Below are 11,946 nucleotides of genomic sequence, written 5' to 3'. Positions count from 1 at the left end.
TCCAGAAGGTACTTGGTCCATGACCCAGAAAACCTCTGGTAGGCAGCCTGGGGTTCTGATGAATAAAGCTTCAGATGCTTCTGAGGAGAGATAGAAGCAGGGGGTTTGACTTAAAAGAAATTTTAACAAGATGACCACTTTATCAGAGGTCCTCACAGCTGGCTTTCTGGGGTCGCTCTCCTGAGGCCACCCTTTAAGCAAGTGGCTTGTTTATATTCCAAGAAAGGGAATGTGGGAGAAGAAGAAAGTAGACACAGAATATGAAATATTGGACATTTCAGAAGAGCAGTCACTATGAGGGACTATGTCCTTTAAAAACATAAACAAATAGTAATACCTGGGTGGGGGACCTTATACTGCCCAAGCGAATGGAGGAAGAGGAGCTTTATTCAATGAGTGCCTACAGCATGCAGGACACAATCTTGGTTTTTAGCTTCATAATGACCCAGTAATGTATGCATTTGAGCTCCATTTTATAAACAAATGAACTGAGGACCAAGGTCAAACAGTTACAGTGTTCCTTCCTAAGCTCTATTCATTTCCATTTCTATTATATTTTCTACTTTCTCTGTCTTGGAGATATTGGAGAACAGATAATAATTCAGGACCTGGGCAGCCACTCAGAGGCCATTTTCCCCCTAGCTCACCTGGAGCTGGACACATATTCTGACTCTCTGCAAAGCCAGGTGGAGCTGGTCCACGTCTACCTACTCACAACCCATGAAACTCATCTCCTATCCTTTTTTTCATTATAAAATTAAATACATTTGTTTCACTGGGGAAACACTAGACTGAAAATCCTGAAGGCGAAAATCATTTCTCTAACTCAATGTGACAATGGCAGAAAAGCAGTGCTATTTACAGTCAAGTTGCTGGCTGTCCTGCTCCAGGACCCATGTAGAATCTAGAAGGTTCTCTCTGGTGACTGAATTTTTATACAAAACATGAACAGGAAAGAAAAACAAAAGGAAACTAGGACAAGGAAAGGGCAGGTATTTCAATCCCCTGTTTGTACTGCCCTTTTCTTTTACCAGGAAGAGTCGTTTTTCTGAGATTTTGAAAGTCTAGCCCAGCACTGACATTGGTGTGTTTTGTTTGTGTGGGCAGGACTGGTGGACGGCCTGATCTTCTGGATTCAGTGACCTTGCCTGCCTTGGCACCTGAGGGCTGATTCTTTGCGCCTCCTAGGCTGGACTCCTGGTCTACCACTTTCTACTTCCTCTTGGTCATGATAATTTTTTTCCTCCTTCCAGAGCTGCTGATGTCCTTCCAGACTTTCATCTTGACTTCACCCTGAACCTTTCCAGTCTATCTTGCTCTGGATCTCTTCTTGATCCACACGCCCTAGGATGGCAGACTATGAGTGGGGTGGTGTAGCGGTGGGGAGATGGCTCTGTCCTCTAATCTCCGATACTCAGCTTTGGGTGGGGCGAGTTAGGAGGAGATCAGCAGAGAGCAGTTCTTCTTTGAGTCATGGTACACAGACTGAGGGGAGTGAGAGGAACACGAGTGACTTAGGAGGGCAATTCAAAGCACCAAGAAGTCAGAAGCAGGGCTCTATCAGACTTAATTTGAGAATAGATCCCATCTGCACCAAACAAAACCAGCACACGGAGATCCAAGTGTCTTAAGTGGGATGATGGTGTTCCTCTCTCATCATTCCAAAAGTTGCTGAAACTACTTTCATGGACCAAGAAATAACTGTTCTATTAAAACAAATATTTACAATGGGAGAATCTAAAGACAAAGATACTGATAAATAAATGGTCATAAAAATCTTTAAAAGACTATAAATACATGATCATCATTTATAAAATCAATAATATCCCATGTATCTGGCACTTTTGGAAAATCATTATACAATTATACAATTTATCATTTGGGATAAATTAAGACCTTTCTAAAAAAAAATACTTTTCTATCTCTTTAAACCAGGCTTCAGAAATGCCCTCCTCTCCTGGATACTATGGCCATCTATCAGGATGTCAACTCTCCTTTGTCTCAGTGGCCAGTGGACACCCTTTCATCCCTCCTTCAGCTTCCCCTTTAGTCTGCTATGCACTGAAAACCAGATAGCCATGCTTGCTAGAATTGTTTGTAAATGAAGAGTAAATAAAATTGTAATGAATGTCTCTCAGGTGCTAATTTATGAGAAAATGGATAGGCTTAGAAAAATAGCCTTTATTCTGGTTTAGTGCATGGATTCTGGGTTGCAGGGGATGTTATGAAAGTGATGTATCACTGTAGTTCAAAAAATCCCATATATTATCTGATTAACTCCATAGTTGAATTCGTTTTCCTATTTTGGAGTTGGTAGGCAGAAATTTCTGGACTGATTTGAAATGGTTCTGATAAGTCATAGGTCAAGTAAACAGGCTGACACCTGTCACATACAGGAATGTTGTTTTAAATCCACTGGTCCCTCAACATTCAATTGTCTGGATATCTTGTCAGCAGATGACCTCAGATGCCAGAGCCAGCCCACCCTGAGCTGGACCCTGTAAATGCTCTTATTTACTATCTTCCTGAAAGCCCAATATGCCCCAAACCTCACCCCAAACAGTTAAGATTTAGCCTACGCCTCTACCAAAAACTTGCAGATGCTGATACAGATAGATAAGTTGACATTATTCCCTCCTTAGACCTTGAGATTTAGGCTACTATCCCAAATGTGATGACACTTGGAGCATCTGAAGTCACTGAAATTAGACAGCCATGGAGGCAGTGTGGTATACAGAGGTTAATCACTCCAGCTCTGGAGTCAGATTGCCTGCACTGCATCATGTAACCTCTCTGCTTGTGACAAGGTTGTGGTCATAGGGAAAGGCAGCGGGTCCTTACAAATTCAAGGCAATATTTATGATCTCCCTTCCCTTTTCACTGGCTGGCCCTCAAAAGGGGAGATCTTCAGGAGAGAAATCTTCCAGTTGAGAAGGTGATGGATGGAGATGTGGACCTGAAGAACAGTGAGTGGGTTGAAAGTGGTAGCCCAGGCTACTCTTGGGCCATATATGAAGTCTTTTGTGAGGGCAGACAGGCTCCAGCATTTTCAGGAATACAGAGTCATCATCAGCCACTGGACATAATGACAAAAGCAAATTATAATCAGTTCAGATGCACGTCCTCATATACAGGCAAGGGTACTTTCATTTCCATCACCAGGTCCCTATGGGACTAGAGCCTGACACAGACTTGAGGGCCCCCTCCCCTCACTTTTGGGGAGCCATGGAGACAGGACATTAATGGATGGTTTAGCCCAAGGGACCACACCAACCAGCAGTAAATAAATCAACCTGAAATATAATCAACCTTGACTTCTTATGGCACCTGTGAATGATGACAACCAAGAAAGAGGCTGATTCTGCATTCAATTTTCAATGAATATTTTTTTCATGAATTTAATTTGGCATGCTTGCAACAGCTCTGAGCAGGTGTGCAGACTGACTGGGTAGCAGAAATCCATTAGAGCTTATTCTATATGTTTACATTTATGGGTCTATTTGTCTGACAGCTTTATGTAGTGATGAATGACCCCTGTAACCCACATAGAGGCGTCCTCTGGGGAAACCACTCCCAGGCCAATTTCATGAAATGATGATAATGATGATGGTGGTGATTTCGACAAAGATGATAATGGTGATGTTACTGATGGTGTCAGACAAAACCTTAGAGCAAAATTCCAGTAAGTTGGCTGCTACTCCCTGAAGGCCTCAGGTGGCCCTGATGATTCCCTCTTCATGGAACCAGAGATTGTCAGAGCTCGAGAGGACCTTAGGAATGAATCTAGCCTGCTCATTTCACACATGGGGAAATTGAAGCCCAGAGATTGAGTTACCTATGGCCCTGGAGATAGTTATAGATAGTGCTATGGCTTTAACCCAGGCCTAGACCCCAGTCCAAGGAGCTCTCATGGTGCAATGGTTAAGTGCTAGGCTAGTAACTGAAAGGTTGGCAGTTCAAATCCACCTAGTAGCTCCGCAGGATAAATACCTGATGATCTGCTTCCACAACGATCACAGCCTAGGAAATCCTATGAGGCAATTCTACTCTGTCACATGAAGTCACTGTGAGTTGAAATCGGCTTGACAGCACTTAACAACAACAGACCCTAGTCCAGTTTTCTTTCTGTGATAGCACATTGCTATGCAGAAGGCTGCTTGGGCTGTTGGTTGTTCTTTCTCATGAGCCACACGTCTTCCTGTTCTCCTGGCTCTGTGCCTGCCTCTATGGAGGGATTGCTTGGATTCAGGAGGTGATAACAAAATAGTGAGGTGTGGGCTGGGCAGCTTAGGGATGGACTCAGAAGATTCCAAACATTGCCTTCCAGCTGCATCCCACCTTCACACTTGACTATGGGCATGACTGACAGGAGACATGGGCTGAGCATCCTATGTCTTGGAAGATTATTGCACAAAATGGACATTTGAAGTCAGGGAGAAAACCCCAGCATTTACTGAATTCTTTCTCAACAGTCCAAACAGAGAATATGCTTCATAAAGAAAGCAGATGATTCAGCTCCAGACCCTCACGTCCTAGCTGTGAACACTATGTAGCATAACATTCGGTGAAGAGCAAGTGTTCAGTAAGTAAGTGCAGTCTGAAAGGTCAGAGAAGACAATTGGTACCTTACATGCATTAGTCTTTTCCCAGGCAATATCTCATGTCATTCATTCAGTAAACATCTGTCAAGCACTTGCTAGATGCAAAGTACTATATGAAATTCAGCAAGTGGGTACAAAGATAAGACTGGGCATAGACCCTGCTCTGTGGGGAAGGCTATGTTAGCTCTTGAATTATGGTTTACTTCTATCTTGTACATCCTGATTGATCAGACCCTGACCTCTTCATCATCTTGAGTCAATATTCCTGCATTCCCTGTACTTTAGCCAGGATTGCAGACATTATTCCATCTAGCCTGAGTCTTTCCTATTCTCCATTCTACCTGGCTGGCTCCTTTTTATCTTTGAGGCTTCAACTTCAATGTCACTTCTTCCAGAAAGACTTTTGCAGGACACCCCATCTGGAGTAGCTCTTCTGTTACTGTCTGTGCTAGAGTTCATTACTAAAACCAGTTATTTACCCTTTCTGTAACCACACTCTCTGTCAAAGGACTTCACAGTTCCTTTCACAGAAAAGGAGGTTATTTCTCCATCCATTGAAGGTGGACTTGGCCATGGGTCTTGCTTCAGACAACAGAAGGAATTGCAAGTGATAGTGTGCTAGCTGTGAGCCTAGGTCTCAGAGGCCAGCATGTTAAAACTCTCTTTCTTGTGGTTCTGTGGTTCTGCCTTTGTCTTGGAAAGGGTAAGCCTGATCAGAGCTTCCTCAATAAAGGTACACCAGCAAAGTCCACAGCCAACCCCCTGATGGATAAGCAAGTCAGTGAAATTCATTGACTCCAAGCCTTGTGACTCAGGAGCTAAATAAATGCTTGATACATGCGGCTGAAGTTTTGTGGGTTTTGTCCCATAGCATGTTTATGGCCATTGGTATTAGATGCACTGTCAGTCTCCTGTCCCCTTCCTAGTACATAATGAATACTCAATTGATATTTGATTAAAGAACTAATGAACAAATCAAAGTAGTGCAAAATCCTAAACTCAGTAGAACTAAAGGTCCCAGAATCCTTATCCTTCACAAGAGCCTTGATCTACAATGGCCACCTGTACCTAAGATGATGTGAGTAGCCTCAGTGGAGAAAGTCTTACCTCTGGCTTCTGGAGGTATATACTTTTGCCATCTTGGGTTAAGTTTTGGAAAGCATCTATAAAAATGCAGAAAGGAACACAGATAATTTTTTTGGTTTCAGAAACATTATAAACTAGTTCTTCCCATGTATCCCCTCTCCCCTTAACCATGTCCATGCTGAAAACTCAAAAGAACCCAATTTAGGGATATATGCAACCACACATGACTGTTAACTAATTGAACTACCTCAAACCTTTGCCTCTGGAACAAGGATAGCATAGTTTGGGTGGACTTAACCATGTGTCACAGGTGCATAGCTAGTGTTCTCTGCAGCTCACTTGGCCTCTTGTTTTTGGATTGGCAGTTGTTCTCATGTGCGAATTAGGGAAAGGCTGGCAACCCACATGCAGTATGGAGGAAGCCCCAGCCCTCCCTCCTTCCTGCAGACTCACCCTCCATGTTCTCTGCACGCAGCATCAGGTGGACAAAGTTCACAAAGTCAATCTGGAGACTGGGACTACCATAACGGATGAGCATCAGTTTACAGACATCATCACTGAGCACAATTCCTGCATCAAACACAGAATATGGGGCAATCTACTTCCATAAGGATACTGCCTTGGAAACCCAAGGAGAGGTCGCTATGAGTTGGGTCCAACTCGACAGCACATAACAGCAACAACATTTGCATGGGTGCTGGTTGCCTTGCACCCAGATTCCCTACCATCTGAGGATCCCTAAAGGGTACCTTCACTTTCAGGATAGCATGAAGACCTTCTTTTGCAGAATTTGTTTTTAACTGTCTAATATATTATCAATTTTATTTTATCTCCATTCCCCAACCCTGCCCACCTTAAGGAGCCAGCATGGGAATCTTTTGACCAAACAGGTTACTGGCCTTCATGGCAGGAAGCAGACTACTTAGGGGTCAAGAACATTTGCTTTGGACCCTGATACTGCTGGGTGTAAACCCTGTGCAAGTTACTTAACTGCCATGAGTCTCACTTTCTTACTCTGTAAAGATAGGATTATAACAGGGTGCTGCTGAAGATTAAGGAGCTCTGGTGGAATAGTGCCTCTGGTGGAATAGTGCCTAAGGCATTTGACTGCTAACCAGAAGGCTGGTGATTCAAACCAACCAGCCACTCCTTGGAAGGAAGATTGGGCAATTTACTTCTGTAGAGACACTGCCTCAGAAACCCAAGGAGGGGTCACTGTGAGTCAAATCCAACTGAATGGCGGTGAGTTTGGTTTGTTTATTTTTTTATGATTATAATGGAAATAAAAATAAATGCTTTTGTTATTTGCAGATCCACTTCTTTGAATATACAAATATATTTAACAACATCAAATGGGCCATGTTGAAATGTTCATCACTAAATAGTAACTGCTGTCACCACTACTACCACCACCAGTTAAAAGTTGAATGGCTGGCTATATAAACTATGTTCAAATACTCCCTGCATCACAGTGACTGAATCATCCCCTCTCTTCCCTGCCTGGGAGTGAGGCCCTATCAGTTCTGTGCCCAGCAGTACCAGGTCCTACCATGCCTACCTGCCTCCTTCACGGCAGCCCGCAGCTGGTTCCAGTTCAGGTATCCTAACTGGTGACTGTCTTGTTTGTGGAAAACCTCCTGTGAAGAACCACAACCAAAGGCTAAGGAAGTCAAGCATTCCCAAGTCCCACCAGAGAGCCCTAAAGGAGCCCAGAAAAGATGCTCTAGAGGACTGTGGGAATGGCTAATCTCAGAAGGGCCTGTTGCTGGGTTGAGAATGTGGCAGAGGGCCCATGCTAGCAGCATCCAACCACTTCTTACATTCCTTGATGGAACACAGCTTCTGAGAAAGAAGACGGTCTTTTTTTCATAGGGTATCAACCTCCTTGGTTAGGGAAATGTGCTTAATTTAAGCACATGATCCAAACTTTTAGGGTGGTCCCAACTTTATGAGAGAAAGATGAAAGTTGTAAGCAATGACTGGGGAAGCAGGAAGGAGCCAATTTATGAAGGACTTTTATTGCCATGTTAAGGAGTTTGGACTTTTCCTGTAGACAATGAGGAGCCTTGAAGAATGTTTAGTAAGGAAGCAAATGATCAGATGTGTGCTTTAGAAATTCAGGAGACCACTGCAACAGGTTCTTTAAGGAACAGAGAAAGAGAAGGAGGAGGGGCTCACAGAAAGGAGATGAAAGATTTGATCAGAGGTCAAGAATAAGGGGCTTAAAGGGAAGGACATATTTTATATAGCTTCCCCACAATCAGAAAAGCCTCAATTTCTTCCCCTTCCTGCAAAGAAGTATGGTTAGGACTTGTTCTTACCTGACAGAGCATCAGCCACTTCCATAGGTCCCTGAATTCCTGGATGCTCACGGTACCTGATGCATTAAGCTGATAACAGGATCAAGGTAAAAACTGCCGAGAGAGTGTTCCAATATCAGCACTGTAGGCAGTGATTGGCTGTCCACATAGCTGTGTGCATTTTTGGGTAGTCCCATGCAGTGTTTCATATCCCTGGTTAGCCTCCCCTTGTTAGCCTTTCTAGTCTGGGCTCCCTCACCCTTGCTAGAACAGAATAGAATGAGCCAGAATACAGCAGCATTGAGAGAAGTGATGGTTATGGTGATAATACTGGTAACAGCAGCTACCATTTAGTGAAGCAGGATATTTTGATATGGCCAATTTGATGTTTAAATAAAAAATAGTAACTATTTTTTCATTATTGTTAAAATAAACAAGTCAGGCATAGAGTGAGTAAGGATGCCTCTTTTGCACTGTATTTAGTCTGTTTTTGAACAGTTAGAAGTTGAGTAGATGGCTGTGTAGACTACGTCCAAATATCCTCCACATTAGAGTGTCTGGGTTAAAATAGCACCACACACCACTTTTATTCAAACCTGTATAGTGGGTCAAGCACCCAGTTATACTTTACCTATGATATTTCATTTACTCATAGAAAGTGAGGTAGGTATTATCTCCTCCAGGTTATCGATGGGAAAATAAAGGCTCAGAGATTTTGTTAAAGGTCATAGAGCTGGTAACTGATGAGGTTTGGATGTGCTTCAATGTGTGCACACTTCACCACACCCTCTGCTATCTCTGGGGGGACATTTGTGGTTCAGGGGTAGATTTACACCTTTTATGAGGGAGGCCTAGGTTTGATTCCCAGACAATATACTTCATGTGAAACCAACACTTGTCTGTCAGTGGCATACTGACATATCATAGCAACTGGCATGTTGCTATGATACAAAACAAGTTTCAGCAGAGCTTCCAGACTAAGATGGACTAGGAAGAAAGGTCTGGTGATCTATTTCCAAACATCAGCCAATGAAAACCCTGTAGATCTCAGTGGTCCAATCTACAACCAATCATGGAGGTGGCATAGGATCAGGCAGCATTTCATTCCATTTTGCCTGAGTCACTGAGAGTCAACAACTGACTCTGCAATAGTTAACAACACTGTCTCTGAGTTTCCGCAAAGACTGTTCGTTTGCTTTTGTATTTGCCACTTTCTCAGACTATCAATTCTATATGCCTCTCTAGTATGGATAATCCACCTCTTACTATACTGTCCAATTAGAAAGGCAAAGGTTTCTAGAAAAATTACTAGGCTGACAACCAGGAAAGCTGGGTTTGTGATATGCCATTTAACTTCTCCAAACTCTAGTTTCCTGATCTGTAAATGGGGAGATCCATTGCCCCTGTCACCAACGAAAGGTTAGAGCCCTGGCTCTCTTGTAAAGCTGGAGAATTATTAATAATTCACACCGTGCAGCTGCCCCATCCTCACTGTCAGGAGATAAAGTTATTGTTAATAACAGCTAGTATTGGCCACTTATGAAAAATTCTGTTCTAAGCACTTTAGTTTTATGTAATGCTTTATGTATTATTCCATTTGAATTCTCAGAGTAGGTTTTAATACTCCCTCAAGCTTCAGATGAGGAGTTTCAGGCATAATGAGGCTAAGTCGTTTGGACAAGACCACACAACCAGTGAGCGGTGGGGGTAGGATTCAAACCCAGGCAATCTGGCTCCAGAATTGAGCTCTCAATAAGCAGCATGCATCATCCCACAAAACAGAAAAGATACATCCAGCAGGGCCAGGATCCCTTGGCAGGCATCAAGGCTGAAGAAGGGTTTTGTGCTCGTTAGATCTGCAAAGAAACAGAAAGAGTCTGCATAGGGGCTGGCCCAGAACTGCACACCCCCTTGCTAAACAGAAGGGCAGTGCTGTTCAGACCAGCCACAGTTTCCATCGACTACCATTTATTTAGGGTGGAAAGAGTGAGAATGAGAGAGCAGTGGAGTGACAAAGAAAGGATGATGGCGATTCCTCCACCCCTGAGACAAAGAAAACCCTGTAGAGAACATCCATTTACAGCACAGCTTTTGTTTCACAGCGGGTCAAATAGATGTCGCCTTCTGTGCCTAGAGAGGGCTAGGATCAGAGATTCCCAAATATGGAAGAAAACTGGGAGGTCAACCTGCTCCAAGTCCCACCCAAATTGGGGAGTTTGTGACTCAGATTTCTTGATAATTTCAGATAATCGTTTCAGATAATCTGTCAGTAATGAATGCTTATTTTTCACATAGCAGCCTCCTCTACTCCAGGATAGCTCTAGTCATGAGGACATTCTTATGCTAACTGCAAAGGGAGCTGTTATTATATTCACTTATTGATCCTTGTTCTGCCTTCAGAAAAGCATAAGACAGGTATTTGTCTCCTCTTTGTCTTCTACCCTCCATTCTAAACATCTAAAGATTTCTCCAGGTATTTCTTAGATGATACAATTTCTATTATCCTCTTCTAAATCCACTGCTATAGAGTCGATTTCAACTCACAGTGATCCTATAGGACAGAGTATAACTGCCCCACAGGGTTTCTAAGGCTGTAAATCTTTATAGAAGCATACTGCCTCATCTTTCTCCCACAGAGCAGCTGATAGGTTCAGCCAACCTTTTGGTTAGCAGTTGAGTGTTTTAACCACTGCCACCAGAGCTCCTTATCCTCTTCTAGACACTATCATTAAGCAGTGTGGACCTATCACTTCCAAGTTTTTACGTCATCATTTCCCAAATTATGTTCAAAGGAAGATGGTTTGCAAAGAAAGGATTTTGTGGTCAAGTAAATTAGAACACTGCTTAATCAAATTGCATCTGAAGGAGTATGTTCAGGTCTAGGTACCTTACTTTAGGGAGATCCTGGCAAAAATAATAGCGTCTATCCTCTTGTAGATTCAATTTGATTAAGCAAAATGGATCTATCACTTCCAAGTTTTAAGTCAGCATTTCCCAAATTATGTTCCAAAGGAGATCTTTTGCAAAGAAAGGGTTTTGTGATCAAGTATATTTGGGATACTTTGTATTTGTAGACCCTTTTCTCCATTCCCCATGCAACATTATTAGCATATGATAAGTGCTGAAGAGCCAACAATTAAATTTTGTTTAACCCAGGATTTCCCAAGTGTAATTGACCACAGAATTGAATCTCTTTTATTTCATGGAACACTTATTAAAACCTCTTGGTTTCTAGTGTTTCTTGGCACATAATTTCAAAAACATGAATCTAAATGCTTCTATCAGCTTATTAAGCAACAATTTGAAACTATTAGGTCATGTTAACATTGAGGTCAGCTATCTCCACATAAACTGCCCCCAAATGGCATCTCTTTCATAATAAACTTGTGCCATTATTTTCCTTTTAAAAAAAAAACGACAAAATGGCAGTGCTTTATTTTCATCCTGACTACATTTCATCTTTTTTTGGTTTGGGCACAGCTTGTTAAGAATGTTTTAAATTTCAGTTCTGCTGTCTTTTATATTAATGGATCCTTCCAGCATCATGCCATCTGCAGATCTGATAGTTTGGCATTCCCTGTCTTCCTCGGTCATTGATCAAAGCTGGGAAGTGAACAGGACCAAGGGCAGACTCTCAGGACTCTCACCTAGAATTATTCCTCTAGTTTTATAGATAGATAGATAGAGAGAGAGATAGAGAGATAGATAACTCTTTGGGAAGGTGGTAAGACTTGCTGCGAATAAGGATACCATTTTCTAAACCACATTTTATCACTTATGGGAAACATTAAAAAATATTTGGAAGATGGCGGACTAGGCAGAAGGATTGCACAGACCCTCTTCAACAAAGAAAAGGGAAACCAATTAAAACAGACACAGAAGATAATCTTGGACCCCTGAGCCTTGAAGGAAAGGATGCAGATTTGGAATAAACCCCAACTAGCAGAAGAATTTGCGTG

The 11,946-nt window shown here is 42.4% G+C and overlaps 1 protein-coding gene across 1 annotated transcript in view; it reads right to left on the bottom strand.

Annotated features, from left to right (window-relative positions):
- Positions 1–3,049: 3,049 nt before the first annotated feature.
- The window catches only part of CAPN14 (calpain 14), a 74,766-nt gene continuing 65,869 nt past the window's right edge, over positions 3,050–11,946 (bottom strand). Inside the window, exons 18-23 of the mRNA XM_007938893.1 lie at positions 9,779–9,843; positions 8,009–8,077; positions 7,246–7,324; positions 6,141–6,257; positions 5,709–5,764; positions 3,050–3,076 (exon numbers count right to left, since the gene is read on the bottom strand). Of these exons, the coding sequence (XP_007937084.1) occupies positions 3,050–3,076; positions 5,709–5,764; positions 6,141–6,257; positions 7,246–7,324; positions 8,009–8,077; positions 9,779–9,843 (413 nt within the window). The remainder of the gene's footprint in view (positions 3,077–5,708; positions 5,765–6,140; positions 6,258–7,245; positions 7,325–8,008; positions 8,078–9,778; positions 9,844–11,946) is intronic.

This window comes from Orycteropus afer, unplaced genomic scaffold, assembly GCF_000298275.1.
Source record: "Orycteropus afer afer isolate SDZICR_OR568_19922 unplaced genomic scaffold, OryAfe1.0 scaffold00054, whole genome shotgun sequence".
Taxonomy (NCBI): Eukaryota; Metazoa; Chordata; class Mammalia; order Tubulidentata; family Orycteropodidae; genus Orycteropus; species Orycteropus afer.
This window is presented reverse-complemented; position numbering and strand designations above follow the sequence as displayed.